The sequence below is a fragment of the Elgaria multicarinata genome, chromosome 3, assembly GCF_023053635.1.
Source record: "Elgaria multicarinata webbii isolate HBS135686 ecotype San Diego chromosome 3, rElgMul1.1.pri, whole genome shotgun sequence".
In the NCBI taxonomy this organism is placed as follows: Eukaryota; Metazoa; Chordata; class Lepidosauria; order Squamata; family Anguidae; genus Elgaria; species Elgaria multicarinata.
The window spans coordinates 136,025,278-136,046,204 of NC_086173.1; the positions used below are offsets into that span (position 1 = coordinate 136,025,278).

Sequence of the window (20,927 nt, forward strand, 5' to 3'; positions counted from 1 at the left end):
CCGGGGAAGGATTCCCTCCTTTCCACCCCCTTTTTCCCATGAACTAAATGTAATGGAATTTTAACAGATGTTCTCCTTGGTCATAGTTAATAAAATGAATTCTACAGAAATTGAAAAGCCTGGCTCAGCTTACTAGGATAAACTTTCAGCAGAGGAGCTATAGATGTCACCGGCTCATCACCAAACTATGAGCCCAAGAATGCATAATTCCCCATACAACTGGCCTTATCAGTATAACAACACTTCATGAAAATGATGCACAAAGGCCAGAAGGAAGATTTTTCCCAACTGTGGTTTAATTTACCCCACCCTCCTCTCTTTTTTCCAGTTATGGAAACTCACACCAGCTGTGTCAAAAATTCCTTAGTTCTGTTTTATGCAACTGAGGGTGCTTCCAAATGAGACTTTTATTGTGCAATTGCCCTGCCACATTCATGGAATTTTACAGGAGGTCCAGACAATGACATCTTCCATTTGTAAACTCATATTTTCCCACTACTTCTACCATCTTTTTTTATCAGGAAAAAAGGATCTGTTAAGGAGGGAAAGATGGTATAGTTTCACGGTGCCTTTTGAGTCCTCCGTCTGGATGCATCCTGGGCTGCCATTGCGTCTAGCACATTGTTTCCTGTGTTCCGTCATCCCATCTCCAATTCAGTAGCACTCTATCCACATGGGATGAGTTACGTTGGAACCAAAAGGATATCATTTAAGATACTTAGATGTAATGTGTTTGTCTTGCCATCTTCCAAAGTTTAATCATGCTACTATAGAAAAAACACAAGTATCAGCTTCTGAGCTTTGAAAAATGGGAACACGTACCACCAGCATCACAGACAGGAAAAAGTTAAATGGAATTAGATGTAATAGGAGTCGCAGGGCTGCTGCCAAAGACATCACCCCCATGTGTCCTCTGCTTTTTCCACTAACTTCTACAACTACAAACCATGTGACCCGAGGTCACCAGTTGTGCAAATTCTCCACCACCACTACATGTTTGGGCTACCACTTGCTGGGGATGGGGAAAATTAGCAGCTGTGGCATCAAGTCATGCTTTATTTCTCTACAAATGATCAAGAACAAGAAAAAAAAGAGGCAGCACACGTAGCTTCTGTCACATCTAGTTCCAGAACCAGTGTGGAAAAAGAATACAGGGAAATATCCAATAATTAACACAGTGTCTCCCATCCAATAGAGAAACTGCTTCTGCTTAAAAGTAGAATATCACAGATGGTGTGTGTTTTCTTTTATTTACATCCCCAATATACATGTGGAGTTTCAGAACACACCCAGCACCATGTCTGAGCTGTGTAGAAGAAGCCAATTAAACAATTTAACAGACACTTCACCCCAAAACAGAAATATTCAGTGTTGAAACCATGAGCCTTTTAACAGAGAGCTAAGCACATGACACTTAAGAAAAACAATGTAAAATTGATCATTTGTGATTTGTTTGATTTTGAACTGAAACAACATTTCATTTCAACAATAATTTGTTTCTCATTCTATCAAGGCAGATGCTACATACACACAAAAAGAAAGCAATATTTCAGCTGAAATTGGTTCTGAAAGAACTTTTATGAATACACATAATGGAAAGAGCCCCAATTAAATTTCCAACAAAGTGTTGCCATTTTGAGTAAACAAAGTTCTCTCAGCAGGGTCACATACTATGCTAAGAGATCTGCCTGGAAATTAATTACCGCCCTGACAGATGTCAAAGTACATTTTTGCGAAAGAATAGCATTCAGTTGTAACCGTGTGTTTTATCTATTCGTTAATATGCACACACAAAAAGAAAAAAATCAGATCGCTATTCTTTGACACAGCTACATTTATTCATTTATTCATCAACCCTCAGAGAAATCAAGAAGTCTTGTCCCCCCTGCTTTTTTCTTTATCCTGCAACCAGATGAAATCTCAACAAGCAACGTGTGCTTAGTGAAGCAGAAAATAAGTACAGGATGAAGCCATAGTGGGGATTATGTTTGAGAAAAACAGGTGTCATCTCATCACACAAATAACTAATTTTTGAGACCCTCAGAGGTGCTACAACAACAAAAACCTTACTATCATTCTCCAGAGCCCAGAGACATTCTGAGGGTAGAATTTCTTATTGGTCCCGTTCAGATGACACCATTAACCATGCTGTTAACCGTTTTGGAGTTAAGCAGCATGGTTAACGGTGTCACCTGTCACGCATTTTCATAGAATAGCAGAGTTGGAAGGGGCCTATAATGCCATTGAGTCCAACCCCCTGCCTAACCATGTTCCTCCATTAACCACACTGTGGTCAGCCTCACTAACCACGTTATGTAGCATGGTTAGCGGTGCTAACCATGGCTAAAATTGTCATCAGACATGTGTCTTTGGTTAAGAGTCCCCCCAAAAATAGAGTTTTCAGTACAGAACAGCCTAACTAGCCCAGGGCACTCTAGGCAGTGGGCTCTATCGTTGCTCCGGACTGCTGCTTGACTTCAATGCTCTGAGAGGCTGCCATTTTGGGGTTTCAGCTAAGTTTTTCAATGTTGTTATTCAAGCATACTATAATTTTCAGTTTCATTGCCCTAAAGTTCCCAGTCTTCCTACCCTATTCCCCAAAAAAGGTAGAAAATGAGAAGTGAATAAAAAGGGATATATTGGAGTTGTTTCCTTCCCCTCCTACATCCTGATTAGATAAAAGTTTTCAAGTTTATCCCAGATATCAAACCAACTGTTTTGATACCAACTGTTTTCCCGGCTCCAAAATGCAAGCACATTTTATTTCTTAATCTACTTTATCTTTTATAATGCTTCACTAGATTTTGACAGTAAAATTGGACCATACTGTGAGATACAATGGCTGCTTTCGAACATCAGGCTAAAGCAAGGGATCCCTAATCCTTTGGATTTGATAGGCACATTTGGAACGTTTGGTGTGCACCATGGTTGCTCTCACAAAATGGCTGCTGGGAGGTGCCTGCCCAGTCACAAAATGGCTGCCATAGTGGCCATGGCCAGTCACAAAACACTCATTTCCCAGGAGGTAATGTACTGAGACTGAAAGAAAAATAACTTGCCCAAGAACCTAATTACATGGCAGAGGTGGGGTCTGAGCTCCAAAACACAAAACTTCTTTTTTGTACCTTTATAAATAGGGCAGAACTTTGCTTTGAAGCATTCCAGCATCTCCGCTAAAAATTAATTAAAAATCTTAAGAAATAAAATAAAAATCAGGAGGGGTAGGGAGCTTGGTGGGGGCCAAGAGAGATGTTCACAGGCACCTTGGTGTGCATGGACACAACAACACCCACAGTTTAGTATGAAACGAACAAGCCCAAACATGTTTAGCATGAGACGAATAAGCCTTGGCCTCAGCTACTTCCTTTTCCCCTCTCGCACAGCCACGAGGTGTTTCCACTTCCGTTTCTGCTTAAATACAGCTTGTTTTATCTCCCAAACTGAAGAACTGTGGTAAAACTGTGGACCTCTGGCAAGGAGGGTCTTGACTTAAGGTGACAGCAATGGCAGTGCACTCAGGAAGGGAGGAGACGGTCTTGGCAGGAGTTCCTCTCTTAAAGACAGAATCCAGCCAAAAAGGGCCAGGGAAATTTCCATCCTCTTGCAGAAAGCAACTGCAGATAATTCTTCTGATCCTTCTACAACCTCTTGTTCCACTGGTCTCCTCCCAAGCATTGGTTGTACTTTATACGGCAGTTTTAAATGTTTACATTTTATATTGTATTTTATGATGTATTTTGTGGGTTTGTATTTTGTGAACCGCCCAGAGAGCTTCGGCTATTGGGCGGTATAAAAATGTTATAAATAAATGAACAAACAAATCTAAGCACTCACCTCTACAGCCAGGGATAAAAAATAATAATGCCAATACCTTACATATCTTGTATAAGGCCAAAGAAAAAGAAGAATCGAATGAGCTGTAAATCTAATTTGACCCTTCTTCTGTAGAAGAGGGGTGTTGTCAGGGTTGGCTGGGTAAAGGGAAACATGAGAGAAAGAATGTTTTATAATTCCATTCTTTTCATTGAGTTGCACTACTATCATAGCATGCCTAAGGGAAAACAACTCAAGAAAATCCAAAGGCATACATCACTCAAAAAAATAAAAAATAAGATTAGAACATTTAAAGAAGTGTGTTACCTCTCTTAATACCGTGCTTTTATAACCTCGGTAGAGTCCTAGAATACCCTGCAAATCAACAAGAGAAAGTGTCAGCTATTGGGAATTATGTTAGCAAAGATTGCAATTTACTGATTATTACATGGCAGGTATAACAGCTTTACTGAGCCTAATACCCAGGCTTCCAGCAAATTGACAATATTGATTATAAACACACTATATATTGTCTTCCTAGCTTTACTAACATAGGAGAGCTTTATCCCTGCTTTCAAAACTTATTTAACGGCTGCTAAAAGTAATCAGTTACAGCTGCACATCAAAGGGATAATATGTCACATTATTAAGTTAGAAGAACAGGAAGGTATAGAAATGTGTGAACTCATTCTTGCCAAGCATTGCTGGTATCAAGAATTATCAGCTATTCCAAATGCACATAGAGATCAGTAGGGTTTCCGAGGTTGAACTTAATACATCTGTATGCCTACTCTTAATTTTTAAGCGCAATGGTCCAGTTTCATTCCCAAGCAATGGTTTCATTGCTTTCAAAAATGGGCAGAATATTTAAAAATGCATTTGTGTGCATTCTGCAGATCTTGTCTACTAGTTTTCTTACAACCGTATAATACTGTCAAGTATGGCAGTCTGCTTATATACATTAGTTGCTGGGGAACATGGGCAGAAGGGTGCAGTTGCACCATGTCCTGCTTGTGGATTTCCCATGGGCAGCTGGCTGGCCACTGTATGAACAAAATTCTGAACTAGATGGACCCGTGGTCTGACCCAGCATGGCTCTTCTTATGTCCTTATGGCTTCTCAGTTACTTCCATGTCATCAGTCCTGGACCAAGGGAGGTCCAAGAATAAGCCCAGTCAAAGTTGTCTGTGTTGAGATGGAAGACAAGGGAAGCTTGAGGGAGGGAATTGCAGCAAGCCAAGTTGCCTTGTTGCTCTAGCCAGGGAGCCTGCCTATCCGGAGTCATGGAACCATAGAATACTAGAGTTGGAAGGGGCCAATATGGCCACTGAGTCCACCTTAAGGAATCCACCTTAAAGCATACCTGACAGGTGGTTGTTCAGCTGCGTCTTGAAGGCCTCTAGTGTGGGAGAGCCCACAACCTCCGTAGGTAACTGTTTCTATATGATACCTCAGCCCATCACTGTACTTCTGAGGATTCTTACAGGCTTGACCATCCTGTAGTCCCCATTTTCCAAAATGGGGACTACAGTGGTAGCACACAGGAAAAATCCCTGCCCAACACCTATCATGTCAATTCTCCAAAAGTCATATACTTGCACTCCTCTTAGGAGTTCTACTATCTTCCAAAGAGGTTACAAGAGAATTGGCTAACCATATGTGTGTCTACCAGCCAGACAACATACCAAGACTCTCCCCTGCAGAAGTTCTCCCTCCATTACAATTTTAGTTGTACAAGTGGTTCCCAGAAGCTCTCCCATGGCTCCAAACTGTAACATCTGGCAGCAGCCATTCTATCAGGCTGCAGAAGAGGGAGAGATGGTAAGTAGGACCCTATCATCAGCTCCATTGGGCTCCTCCTCTCCCTGAACTGTTTCCTTTCCAACTCATCATCATAAGAACTACTATTCAACATTACAAATTGGAGTCAGTTTTCCCCCCATTCAAAAATGTTGAGATGCCACCCCTAAAGCTTACTTACTGGCAATAAGAGCTTTAGGCTAAATTAGGGTGGCATTTTGGCTCCACCCACCACTTTAACCTGGCTCCTGAGAGCTTTCCTGAGAGTGAATTTGGTCTTTGGGCTGAAAGAGATTCAACACCCTGTTTTAAAACATTTTTATGCCACCCATCATCCATTTCATGAAAGGTGGCATAAAAATGAAACATCATCAATACCATATCATCATCGTAAGGGGCAGCAAATAAAATCCACAGAAATAATGCAGATGCATTACATACATTGAAAATGGGCAGGTAAATAAGAATGCAAGACCTGGTGTCTAAAGGCTTTGTATAAATGTAGGATTTCTATGAATGGATAAACCAGCCAGGAGTTTTAAGACTAAGAATCACGAATGATTTGGAGAATATATGAACGACTTTGCATTCCTGTAGCATTAATGGTTCAAAAGTTCTCCTTAAATAAAACCTGCTGTTTATTCACTCAGATAATGCCCTCAATATGCATGTCACTTTACAGAGGAAAGGAGGACAGATCCCTGCCCCTAGGAGCTTGCAAATGAAATTTTGACACAGAGAAATAAGCAGAGGAAGGGGAATCAGTACAGATAGGTAAACAGGAAAAGAAGATGCTACTGCATCCGTTCCTAAGAAGATGCTACTGCATCCGTTCCTACCTCTTCACATATTGTGTTGGAAAGGATCCGTAAGGTACTGGAAGAGGGGGAGACTTGTGCTCTCTGTTTCACAACTTCAGAGGGAACCCGTATTAGACAAGCAACCTGCAAAAGAAGCATAAACACTCACAGAGTTCATCACAGTTCTAGATGCTGTTTCTTTAACCAGTAACCCTTTCTTGCTAGGGAAACAAGGTATAATTTTGTATCTCTCTGAACAGCCAAGAATATTTGCAACTGTCTGCCAGGCCTTTCACTCATAAAACAAATGTTGATTTGGATCAGGGTGGATGATTTTTAAAAAAAACAATCAAAAAAGTCGGATTCTTTTGATTTAAATCGGATTTATTTTAATAAAATGCTTTTTGAGGAAAAATCTATCTAAAAATAGTTTTCTATTTAAGATACATTATAGTCCAAAGGTTATTCATCATGAAATAAGGATTAGTTTTTAATTATGTAGCATGTAATATTGTATATTCATGCAATATTTAATTTTTTTGGTAAATGAATTCCATTAATCCATTCAGGTAATGATTATTTTTCTCCTTCCAATAGAGTACAGCAGAAACGTTGTCCAAATATGAATGATTAACCAATTAAACTGGAGATAGTTCACCTCGCAATAATTTCATAATTATCGATCTATGATGTGTTTCTAATAGTATAACCAAATCAGTATTTTTTATATATAACTGTAAAACTAATCTGAAAAGTTGTTATTCTAAAAATGAAAACTTCATCTGGTTGTAAATATTAAGATTATACCAGCAAGAATGAGTCTTTGGTAACTCTTGAGTTGTGTAAAATATGTATTAAGCTTATAGCGAGGAAGAGTGCACTTTTGGGGGGGGGGGAGTCACATGATTAAATCGAGTCTTTCTGAGTAGTGATTTAAATCAAAATGATTTAAATCAAATCCACCCTGATTTGGATAATGGCATTATTCTTTCTTTTGGATTGTAGGAATGTGCTCCTCCAATATTAGGATGTGCTTAGGAAGCTCAGATAGCATGAACTTCCGCACAGTTTTCCTTAAAAGATAAGGCAGGCAGGTAGTGCCATCTAGTGACCAACAGCAAGTACCTGTAGCCAGAGTTATATACCGAAAACACGTGAGCATGCAAAAACGCAACTCAGATATACTCTGTAACTCACCAATGCAGAATCTTACAAAAGAATACAGTAGTGTAAGGCTCATTACTTGAGATTTACCTGACCAATTTTGCTAATTTTTGCTTTAAACTGAAGCCTGAGCAGTACAGACAGACAGAAAATTGTGAAAGTTCAAAAAAGTTCAGTTTGAACGTTAACAGCTAAGCAGTATGCTTCCACACCCTAGCCATGAACCCAAGGTAGTTGGGGAACTACAGCTCTCATGTAGCTCCACGCTATGCAAGGAGAAAAAAACGCAAAGTTAGGGACAGAGGAAGGGCCTTGGGATTTGTTATTTGAGCCTGCTCTCAAAGCAGCCATATTGGCAGCAGAGATGGTGATGGAGGCGTGGCAAATGTTCTGAGGTGACAGCAGCGAACAAAAGAAGCAACCCTAGGAAAAGCCAGGTTTTAAAATGTGGGGCAAGAGGGAAAGAGGTGGGCTTGAGGCCTGAGGGGAAGAAGCAAATGTCATTCAGCAGCGATGGGTGCGAGAAAGCGAGCACCAAAAGCAGTTGCGTTGAAGAAAAGTACCCTCCATACAGCTTCTGGAGGACTGATATAGCGGAAGTCAAGGAACAGTATGTTTCACTCTCAGACTACTAGCCCCCATGATCACAAGGGCTTTACACTAGTAAACCTATAATGTACTGATGTATAATAAAAACAGAGCTACTTTTTCTTGAAATCATCCTGACTAGGGCACTATCAGTGGGATACTACTACTATTACTAATAATTATAACAACAACAACAACAACAACCTTCTGAGAACTCTGCTGACCTGTCCCATTTCAGAAACAAGTGTTTCCACTTGTTTTGCATTATTTTTAGAATTGCAAAAGCCTCATTGTGGGAGCACTCACTCCTACAAGTGCATGGGCACAATAGGATACTACCCAATGGGACTTTAGTCTGTTTCCTTGAAGAAAGTGCATGAGCCTCAGGACCAGCCACTTCCTTCCCACTCCCCATCCAACTCACTCCCCACCCCACCCCGATATACACCCCCAGGGACTAAAAAGAAAGAGGAAAAACTGTATTGTGCCAATGGAGATTTTCCCCAGCTCATCTCCGTACCGTGGGCGGACGAATTTAGGTGAAAAGCGGTTGGATGGCAAGCTTTAAACCTCCCCTACCTGCATGTGCTGTTCCCAATGTGGATCAGGGCCCATGCACTTACTTGAAGGAAAAAATGCCAGTTAGAGCAGGGTCTTGCTATTTACTGTTTTACTCTGTACAGCACCATGTACACTGATGGTGCTATATAAATAAATAAATAAATAATAATAATAATAATAATAATTATTATTATTTAATGTAGCCTGTCATTTAGCCCTCTTAACGTGCTCAGAGGCACCCTGTTCTTTAATTCTAAGGGTATATATTGTGCACCTGGCTCTGTTTGATAGATATCTAGGTTGTATTTTTTTAAAAAGAAGTAGCTCTCCCAAGTCTGTTTGCCCACCTCCTCCTTTAAACAAGCCAGAAGGCTCAATATCTCCACAATTTTGACACTGGTGTGCAAAGGCAGCCATAATACCTGAACTGCTACAGTAACCATGGTGGAGCATAGAAATCTGCCTTATACTGAGTCCATTGGTCTATGCAGCCCAGTACTGTCAACACTGACTGGAAGCATTTCTCCAGGGTTTCAAGAAGCCCTTCCTGAAGATACCAAGGATCGAACCTGGGACCTTCTGCTTATTCTCTACCACTGAGCAATGGCCCCACCATGGGAGGGTCCAGCACCTCCCATAGCCTTAGAACAAAGGATCAGATCTATTGGCAGCCCAATCCTAATGCATATTTACTTGGAAGCAAGTCCCCCGAGGACTCACTCCCATTATTCACAGAACTGCTTGCTGCCTTAATATTTTAGAAACCCCACCTTTGAAGCTAGTATCGTGTTGTGGCCAATAAAGAGCGGAACTTATTTGTTAGTTTAGATACCCAGCTGCAACTTTTAAAAGTGCCTGTGAAATGGTCAATTCAGAAACTCATCAAAAGTACAAGGAGAGAGAGATGTGCCAATATCCAAATGTCATTCCAAAAAGGTAGAAACTCATGTGCGCTCTTCAATCCCGTGGTCAAACACAACAAAATGACCCCAATATGGCTGAGAAAATAAGAACTGTCAACTTTTTTTTGTAGTTTGGCATAAATATTTATAGAACTTCATGCTTCATAACACACAATGTCCTTATATTAAGGGCGGTGTGTTGTTGGGTTTTTTAAAAATATTCCTTAATACTGGAGGAAAAAGACTTTAGAAATACTACAGATGAAAAACAATCTAACCTACCAAGGGGATCCAAGGCACCCACTGTGGCTTCCTGACTTCTGTGGCGTTGCAATTTTGGCATGAGAGGGGAAGCTACAAAGTAATGTACCTCTCTCTATTTTCTCCCAGTCACTTGCGGTGCCTTCTATTTTGTTTCATATTGTACTTTGATGTGTTCCAGATTTGAATTTGAGCTACAAGGGAATATATTTCACTGCACAGGAACAAAAAAAGAGAGCATCACATTGTTGTGGTATAAAAGCTAATCTCATTCCAAAGGTCTATTGTCAGGCTGGTTGTGTAGGGCACTTCTTTTCTCATAGGTTTGTGCACAGAGGTTTGAGGGGAGGGGGGCCTCTATCCTTGACAGAAGGCTGACATTTTCATTTTACATCTGAACTTTAGGCTTGCTACATTTGTTTTACATGTGCACCTCACAGGCGGTGGGGAAAAGCAAGAAGCTTTTGCTTTCTGCTTCATGAAGTTCAAAGTTTATCAAACATAAGCTTCCTACTTGCTTTTGGGCCACAGGCCTCATACGCTTCGTCCACAGCCACTACGGACGGCCTTATGCCATTCTAGAGTCAGGCTTCAGTAAAATTACTTCATGGGCCTCCAGAACCACTTCTCATGATCCTTACAGACGTATAAAACGTAAGTGCTAGTTTGGTGTAGTGATTTGCGTGGACTCAGAATCAGGAGATCCAGGTTCTAGTCCCCACTCGGCCTTGAAACTCTCTGGGTGACTTTGGGCCAGTCATTGACTCTCAACCTAACCTACAGGGTTGTTGAGGAGGGGGACCATGTAAGCTGCTGTGGGTTCCTTACAAGAACAACAACAAAAAGAGGATATATGATAGGAATGAGTAGTTTTTAAAGTATGAAGAGGGACAGGTAGTTGTGAATTGCTCCATTCAATCAGGCACCTTTAGCATGTCAAATGTTTACTGCTGGTATGACTCTTTTGGATGCAATTGCACCAATCTATGTGAAGAGCGCTATCACAGCCACATAGAAGTGCTTTTCAGTAGAAACTTTCCAGAAATGTTGAAGCCATGAGAAAAACCCATTTTTAATGGGGGGGAAACATCAAAATATATCCAACACTTACTTCCTTAGCAAAACTAAACTAATTTTCTGCTTTAACAACATAAAATACATCACTACAACTACTACCAAGGGGCCCCAGCTATGAAGCACCTAAAGCCCCAGTGACAAAGTGTCAGCAACCAAGTGAGTTAAGCAACTGTGTGAGGGGAAGGTCAGTGAAATTACTAGATTACCTATTAAATTACCTCAGGTAAGCATTTGTAATAGCTGCTGAAGCCAAAACAAGTCCACAGCTATAAAAGCTAAATAGTTTAAACTAAGCCACACAGGGCACTCCCAGATCAGACCAAGGATCTACTGGCTCCATCTGTTCGCAGAAACGTCTTTGATCCAGAGGGGCGGCAATTTTCACTGATTTCCCCCTTTATGGGATCTCTGGATCCAAGCCATTTAGTCTGGCATCCAATTCCCACAATGGCCAGGAAGATGCCAAAGCATAAATGTAATAGTGTTCCATTGCTTCCTTCAATACTTCCTGGCAGTTTCTATCCATAGGTATCGCATCTCCAAAAATGGATGTCCCATTGCTCTAACTCCATTTTCACCCCATGATCATCACCATATCTTGCGGCATCCTTTATGGGTTTGATCTGGACCAGCCTTCCCTACTTGGTGCCCTCCAGATGCTTTGGCCATACCCCACTTACTCCAGCAGGAGCATCTCATGAGTTACTAGGGATTCTGGATCCAAGCCTATGTATCTATATGCGAAAGCAATTTCTTTTCCTTATCTTGAATTTCCTATGCACACACGTCAAAAATAATTTAAATTTATTATTACAAATAAGGATGTACACAAATATCGTTCCTGTTTATAAATCATGTGAACATGTCCCGTCTGCTACCTCGAACATCAACAGGAGCGCAGTTCTTGGGAAATTGAACTGGTGCTGAACCGGTGCCTAGCTGCGACAATGGACTGGATGAGGGGCTAATAAACTGAAACTCAATCCAGACAAGACTGAGATGCTGCTGGTGGGTGGTTCTTCTGGCCGGATGGTGGGTGTTCAACCTGTTCTGGATGGGGTTGCACTCCCCCTGAAGGAGCAGGTTCGTAGCTTGGGGGTTCTCCTAGAACCATCTCTGTCACTTGAGGCTCAGGTGGCCTCGGTGGCACGGAGTGCCTTCTACCAATTCTGTTTGGTGGCCCAGCTATGCCCCTATCTGGACAGGGATAAACTAGCTTCAGTCGTCCATGCTCCGGTAAACAAATTAGACTACTGCAATGCCCTCTACGTAGGCCAGCCTTTGAGGACAGTTCAGAAGCTGCAGCTTGTGCAAAATGCAACAGCCAGATTGATAACTGGAACCAGAAGGTTCGAACATATAACACTGATTCTGGCCCGCTTGCATTGCCTGCCTATACGTTTCCGAGCCCAATTCAAGATGATGGTTTTAACCTATAAAGCCTAACAGGCTTGGGACCACCATACCTGATGGAACGCCTCTCCCAACACGAACCTACCTGTACACTGAGCTCAACATCTAAGGTCCTCCTCCAAGTGCCTACTCCGAGGGAAGCTCGGAGGATGGCAACAAGAGAGAGGGCCTTTTCAGTGGTGGCCCCCCAATTATGGAATGATCTCCCGATGAAGCTCGCCTTGCGCCCACAATGTTATCTTTTCGGCACCAGGTCAAGACCTCCCAGGCGTTTAACAGCATTTAACAACATATGCTAAGTTTGTTTTTTAATGGACCCCCGAACTGTTGTTGTTTGAATGGATACTGCTGTTTTATACTATTTTATATTTTTGATGGTTTTAAATTTTGTATACTTTTAATGTTCATTGTTTTTAACTTTTGTAAACTGGCCATAGAACTTCAGCTATGGGGTGGTATATAAAATAAATAAGTAAATAAATAATTTTTCACAATTTCCTGAGCTTACATTCGTGTTTGCAAGTGCTCACTTGCCAAACTGTTCACTTTGAAAAATGTACATTTCCACACACACACACACACACACACACCGCTTAAAAAAACACCCATTCTTGCCCCTTTAGCCTTTGGAGGAGTAAGGAGTTAAGAAAAGTGCTTGGAAAAGTGCACATTTTTCATGTTCAGAGATGTGCACTGGAGTGGGAGGGAGACGAGATGACCACCAATGTGGAAAACGGAGAGCCTCAATGAGCTTGAATGTCGTTCTCCCATTCCTAATTACAAGTACCATCTGGGAGGAAAAGGCAATTTATGGAGATGAACCTATGCACATTTGCTTTTTGTAGATAAAACATTTCTGCAGGGTAACAAGTTGTTAATTAGAACTCATTCTACTCATCAAATGGGACTGTGCCTTCAAATCTGTATTATCCAATAAATGTATCAATACTGCCATCTGGTGCTCAGGATTGGATTGCAATACACACAAAACAGATTACAGACTCCGGTAACATTAGAAAGTATATAGTCATGAAACCACACTCTTCAGTAGTCTGGCAGTTGTGATTTGCACTGTAATTATATAAAAATTTACCTTCTCAGCACTACTCCCCTGTCTACAATTATTTATTTATTTATTTATTACATTTCTGTATTGCCCAATAGCTGAAGCTCTCTGGGCACATTCACAAAAAGTAAAACCACAAGGTACAATCTGAAATATTAAACTTAAAACACAATATAAAAAACACAATATAAAAGTAAAACCAGAATAAAACCAAGCAGCAACGCAAAGATTTAAAATTCAAATTTAAAATAAAGATTTAAAACAACAAAGTTAAAAGACTAAGACAATAAAAGGTTGAAGAATCAGGAAAACAGAAATGTCTTCACCTGGCATTGAAAAGAGTATAATATAGGTGCCAGGTGAACCTCTCTAGGGAGCTTATTCCACAGCCTGGGTGCCAAAGCAGAGAAGGCCCTCCTCCTGGTAGCCACCTGCCTCACTTCCTTTGGCAGCGGCTTATGGAGAAGGATCCCTGAGGATGACCTTAGGGTCCGGGCAGGTACATATGGGAGGAGGTGTTCCTTCAGATAACCTGGCCCCAAGCCATTTAGGGCATTGGAAGTTAATACCAGCACTTTGAATTGGGCCTGGACCTGGACCGGCAGCCAGGGAAGCTTGAAAAGTACTTGCATAATGTGGTCTTGTTGGCCAGTCCTTGTTAACAATCTTGCTGCCTAGAGAGGGAGATCGTATTTCTATAGACCACGGCAATCCCCCTTCCTCAGCCCTTAAGTTGGTGCTGATGCTGCACTGAGTACCAGGTGGGCAAAGCTGGGGGAGAGTCACCCCTCCCAGTTCACCCACCCAGGTTTTAGTAATACATAACAGGTCAGCCCCCTCATCCACAATCAGATCATGGATGAGGGAGTTTTTTGTTTTGGACCAACCTGGCATTCAGCAACAGCAGCACCAAACCCAAGGTTAAGGCCACCAAGAACCATCTGGATGGGGAAAGAACCAGAAGAGGGGATAGCTGTAAGGAACCTAGCCCCTTTCCTTATCTGGCCTGTTATTCCCCCAACACCATACCTCCCCCTACCCATGACCAAAGTTATGAGGGCACCCCCTTGCCCCACTGAGCTCCCCAGGCACATATTAAAAATTCCTAATTGTATAATGAAATGAAATAATATAAAAGAGAGAATTGCTGCTGGTTTCTGCTGCTGTTACTTTTGGCTGGTTGTAAATATCCAGACAGGTGCTAGGGCAGGTCCATCCTATGCTCCTCTGTGCAACTCAAAAGTGTGACGCATGATGCAGAAGTGTTGTCTCTGGCAGCCTTGCCCTTAATGAGTAAATAATAATGCTCATCTACTTTATAGGGCTACTGCAAAGATTACAGAAATATGCGACGCTTTCTGACCACTTAAAACGTGCACTATGCAAAAGCCAAGTGTAACCATCTCTTTCTAGTTGGGGTGAAGATTGGGAACTGATCTGGTGCAGGCTCACATGGGGGGGGGGGGAAATAAACATTCATATTAGAATGCCAATTTGCAAAACTGGGCAGAGCAAGTTAAATTTACATAGGAAGCTCAATTATTTTGTTCAAATCAAATACAATATGTGCCTGTCCACCTTTTCTGGAAGGTCCAGATACTACTCAAGAAAGATATTAAAACCAGAGTGATGGTTGAAGAAACATTATGAAGTCAAGCAGCAAAGAACAATAAAACACATAAAACCAGAATGATAAAAACATAATAAAGTCAGTGTTATGTGCTAAGAAGGTGTGAGAACGTATCTGGAATGGCAACCAGTTCAATGGAAATGGTATCTGTTTTGCAGGATAAACTAATAACATAAAATAAAAATAAAAAATCAGGAGCCCCAAGAGACTATATTGGAGGGGAGGCAGAGAACCACAAACTCTGAAGCAAGAAGGTGATTTTAAAAAGTCTAGAATATAGCCTACTAAATGATTATTTTTAGTTTATATCCATGTAACAGTTAATGGACTCCTTTTCTTAGTTGGCTACAAATGGAAATATTGAATGAGATTACTTCCGGATGTAGTCGCAGTAACAGTGTGGGCATGAACTTATTCCAAATGGCAGTAAGGAAGCACTTTTCAGACTGTTAATGTCTTTTCTCAAAGTACCATTCACATAATAGCTTGCACTTAATAACAACTTTATTAATAAAAAGCTTCCAGAGCACTTTTTTATTATTAAAAGTGGAATAAAATGGATTTCAGCCTTAAATTAAGCCTAGCAATATCCTGTGCAAAATAAGTATTTGCAGCCATTTCTGGATGGGGATGGGATGCTACGATGCCAACTAGTGCTGTACCGAAGTATTTCTGGGTAGGGGCGTAAGGCGGTAAAAGTGGCCCTCAAATATTTTTGTGACCTTCAAGGTTCAGAGAAATCTCTCCTATCTTGGGAATGGGCTTGTCATGACAGATATGAGGCAGCAGAAGGTTGGAGTTCATTGCTCTTACACTGGTGAAAAAGTTCTGCAATTACTTTCATCAGAAGTAGATAGCATTCCTTACTGAGGGAGTGGGGAAGCTCCATCTTTTTATTTTTAACCAAGAATGTTGATTGCATCTCCACCACTACTTAAAATGGAGGACGACAACCCTTTAAAAAAATTAATGTAAAGATAGGCTACAAGTCTCTGCTGTTTTCGGTCTGTTAAAAAAAACAAAAAAAAACAAGACATGAAATATTTTGCTCAATAGCCCCAAAGTCACAAAAAACAGTGTGCAACTACATGGTGTAGCACTCAATGGACTCCATTTGATTTATACCAGGGACGGGGAATCTCTGGTCCATGGTTTCCCATCCAGACCACCAGCTTCTTTCCCTGGCCCTGCCCACTCTGCCATAGAGGGTAACGTCCTCATCTCTGATCAGCAGCTGATTGGAGATAAGCACTGAAAAAGGCTCCCTTTCTCAATGTTTAGCAGGGGGAAGCATTTATCTCGGATCAGGCGCTGATCTGAACTAAGAGCTTCTTCCTGCGGGGAAAGGCTCAGGGCTGGTAAAGGAAGCTGTTTAGTTATTCTGTCCTGCTTCCTTCTGAGTCCTGCTTCCTTCTGAGCCTTCTGAGCCTGGAGCAGTTTGTCCTGCTTACTTCTGAGAGATCACACGGAGGCTTGCCCTGCTTACTTGTGGGTAGACATGATCCTCATTATTCCAAGCAGACGTGCTTCCTATTATAAATGACTAACCATGGGATTTGGAGAGGGTAAGTGGGATTTTTCAGCCCTACCCACTCTTGCCTTCGGCCCTGCCCACCACTGAAATGCACCCGAGAGCTTCTCCGAAATGGAACCTGGGCCATGGGCCAACAAAGGTTCCCCACCATTGATTTATACAACTGACACCCCCATTTTCATGGGAGACTAATGGCTCCACCATGCCAGGTCACAACAATGATCACATTCACTTTAATATGCAATCATATCCCCAGAAGTTGGCCAGATCCCATGGGTAAGCTCATGAGGAATGCACAAGAGAAATATTCACCTCCTGCTATTAGTGTTAGGTACAATTGTTATAACACGTCTGTGCAAGTTTAGTTTGTGTTGTAAAAATACCAAAGAACACTGTAACCTCAAAAAAGAGTTATTTGAAACCTGTTTCTCCAGATTTGCAAGCCTATCCTGCTTACTCAGTTCTACACATAGTTGCAGGCCTTTCGCAACTGCCATACCTCAAGATCTGAAAAGTCATAATCTAATGACTCCTTAGTAGGTCAATGCTTCACCATATAACACATGTTATATGGTTATTAATCTCTGGTTAATAAGTACATTAAAAACAGTAGAACTACATAATTTAAAAGCCTAAATTAAAAAGATGTGTCTTCACACCCTTTCTAAAGCCCAAGAGAGTAGGTGGCCAATCATAGTTCTTGAAGGAGCACATTCCACAAATCTGTTCTAACACTTTGTTCTGCTGCATGCCCAGGCCAGGCCTCAGACTATGGCAGCTAAGTGGGGCAGAGAAACTCAGAGGCAATCACACCACAACATGGGCTGCCTTTTGCTATACACAACCAGGGAAAAGAGGAGAAGAAGGGGTCTTCTTCTTTCGGCCATGCGTCTCCCAAAACATAGATAAGACACATTTCAACTCCAAAGGAAATATATATCTCAACCTATAAAGCTAAAAGTATGTGTCTGGACTTCGTATGTCCAGAAATGTTTACCCATTTCCTGATGAGGTAGAAACCTGAAAATTTTGATGCTGATAGGTCTGCGTGTACAAAGTTTTAAAAAAACGCACCTTAAATCCAGAATTTTTGCAGTTTAACTATTTTTTAATAATTTAAAACATACTTTAGGCTGACGCCTACAACTCCCAACAACTGAAGACATGCTGGGAGATGTAGGTGTAACAGAACTTGGGAGATCGCACATGGCTATTTGTGATATCTCACAAGATCTCTGTAATGGCTACACAGCCCAGCATGACTTTGGCAGAACTGCCCACATGGGCAGTTGCCTGGGGGTGCTTTTCTGGGACCCAGGCAATACCAGGTATATCAGATAGCATATAATATCAACTAAAGTTGCCAATACTGCCAGGGAATGGAGAGAAGCAAGAAATCTAATCCTTTATCATTAAAAGCTTACTTTATTACATAAAACAGAAGACCTTTTAATTTAAAAAAATCCCAAGAACTTCTCAAAAACATGTTTACTCCCCCTTCCAAACAGTAGAATTTTATCATTTTAATTTGTTTTGCATGAAGCTGTTATCACAGACCGATATCATCAATCACTCCTTTTTATCACATCAGCTCATCACCTAATCAGAGGAGGCAGGTTAGGATGTGATCAGAAAGTATGATCCAAAAGACCATGTTACAGCAGTAACTTTATGACCCACGCAAAAATATATGCGGCATGTAACGATAAGTTCCAATGTGAAGCGGACCTTGGACTTAAGGTATTAAGACATATATAGCTTCCAGGCACATTCGTGCTACTGTCGCCAAGACACAATTCTTTCATTTTTGACAAGCTAATGTAATCGTTATATGATCTTACCTTAGTTTCTTGGGGAGATGTATTTCTTCTGAAGGCCAAACTAAATATGACTCCATTCACACAATTAGCTTTTCCATAAATGGTTGTTTAAGTGTAAATAGCAGGTATCAGGGGCAGGATGGGGAGGGGGAAAGACTGGGACCACCCACTAGGGTCCCAGTCTAGGCTGAGTATCCCACCGTGCCTGCTATTTATATCTTAAAACCATTCCCAGAAACACTAATTGCGTGAATAACTGAGGGGCTTTTCACACCAGCAAAATAAGGCACACTTGTGACTGGCCACTCATGGAAGTTTGTGGGTCCTTTTGACAATGTCATCAACCTCCTGCAAGTCTCCTGCACCTTCCCCCAGTAATCCTGTTTTTTTAAAAAAATCCTGGATATCCCAATTCTTCTGAAATATTGCGGGATTTCCTACCGTGCACAACCAAAGTTGCACTACAAGGCACCCACTAGAGGGTGCTGTCCCATTTAAAGCTATGAGCACCAAGAGTAGGGGAAGTTTTCAGTTGTAGACCACATGGTTGTCCCGCTCCGTCTGTGTAATGCAGCCCATAACAACTGCACAAGTGAAGTAGAAACTAAAGCGCCAGTAAGGCAAGACAATTTCCCCTTAATCTAAATAAGCCCTTAGTTTGGCCCTGAATGGCCTCCCATTCAACAATTAATACCTGAGAATTAAATTCCCCCATGTAGTGAGTATCATCTTGTCAACATGTAAGAATTCTTCATGCCTTTGTGCACCATGAGGACATGTACCTCAACAGTTTCAGGAAAATTGTGCAGATGAACCAGGCAACTCTCTGGTCAAAACTCAGAGCTCAACTATTGCTTTGGCTGACCACGCTCTCTAAGCCTCAGCCCCACAATGAAAGCAATAGTGACACAGATCAAAGCAAAGTCAAGATAATTAACAAGACAGGATGATAAAGCATTTTGTGCTTAAGAAAATAATAATAATAATAATAATAATAATAATAATAATAATAATAATAACCAAAACATATAGATAGCTGCAACAGCACAGATAAATAGGGCCTTTCAAGAGACTTACCTTAATTTAAACAGATAGCAACAATTCAAATTTACCATAAATATCATCCCTAGAAAGCATTCCTGTTCAACATAATAATTATTTTTCAGAAATGACTGCAAACAGTGCAATCCTATGAATGTTTACTTAGAAGTAAATCCTATTCAATTGAATGTGGCTTATTCTTATGCCTAAGACTGCATCACAATGTCCAATTGCTGGGAAAACAGAAATCACACATTATACATAGTTTCCTGTTGCAAACAGGTTGTGCTGGTGTCATGGTGGTCATATCAGTCCTACTAGATGTATCAATAATCCCTCCCTCTACAGACAGCATTTTGAGATATCCAACTCTACACTTTTTCACAGTTTCTCCCTTCCCTTCCCCACCCCATGCTTCAAGTCTGTGCGCTCATCCTCTGCAACACGTCTGTCTTCATCTCCTACTGCAACGCTGAGTACGGGCATTCGTATGTAACTGAAACTCACTAATTGCCAGAGTGGCAGAGTCCAGGTTCGTTTGCTTTATAGTCTTTCCTTGACGTTTCTGTTTGTAGATATGCATGGACTGATTAAAGTCACTCAGTGAGTAAGCAGCCATTTTGCACATGTTCAAAAGTTTTAGGATTAAGGGGAATGGCGGTCCTTAGCAAGCCTGGCTTACGTTCCTGTCCAATAAAAGAAAAAGGGGGATGCTAGGCTGGAAGAACTCTGCCATCAACACTGTTTTGCAGTTAAATGTAAACAACTACCACTTTGTCATTTTGGCAAAGGAGAACAAACAACTTTGACATTTTGGCAAAGGAGAACAGAATTGCTTTCCTTAGGATGTACCTCATACATAATATTTCCTCCAACCTGTTTTTGTTTTTAAAAAAGTCAATCCAAGAACAGTTCTTTTTAACCATTATTTTAAGAGTGTGGAGATTAAAGCTATTTTCGACTGTTAAGTATGTGTTTGCCGGCAGGCTAGTAATGTTGTCCGTCTTGTCACTAGTAAATTTAATTACTAATTTTCAAGGATGAAATATAGTTCTAAACTTATCATATAAAATGCATACTCTCCTTGCGGGGATTAGGATACGAGATATGATCATCCATATTTGTGAGCATGCGTGTCCTTACTTCTTCTGAGTCTCCCTGTCATTGAGAATGTTGACAACGAAAGAATTATATTGCAAGAATTACACCGCAGAAATTATATTGCTCCTATCCTGTTCACCAGTCCAAAAAAACAGAGTTGGCAGGGGTGGGGCTAACAGTGGAAAAGAGAAAAAAGTTGGCAGACAGATGGGAAACCCAAGAAACTGAAGTAACGGGAGGGGAAACCCAGGAAGAAAACGCATGCATGTATAAGAATTAATGTATGCATGCGAGACTGTGTAGGCAGCTGGTTAAGTATCTGACAGTTCTTAATTTGCTGGTTTCAGCCTTTAATT

General features: G+C 41.1%; 1 protein-coding gene across 1 annotated transcript in view; it reads right to left on the minus strand.

Annotated features, from left to right (window-relative positions):
- SLC25A26 (solute carrier family 25 member 26) overlaps positions 1–20,927 on the minus strand; it is a 136,541-nt gene that overhangs the window by 100,625 nt on the left and 14,989 nt on the right. The window contains exons 4-5 of the mRNA XM_063122056.1: positions 6,453–6,557; positions 4,141–4,188 (exon numbers count right to left, since the gene is read on the minus strand). Coding sequence (XP_062978126.1) covers positions 4,141–4,188; positions 6,453–6,557 — 153 coding nt within the window. The remainder of the gene's footprint in view (positions 1–4,140; positions 4,189–6,452; positions 6,558–20,927) is intronic.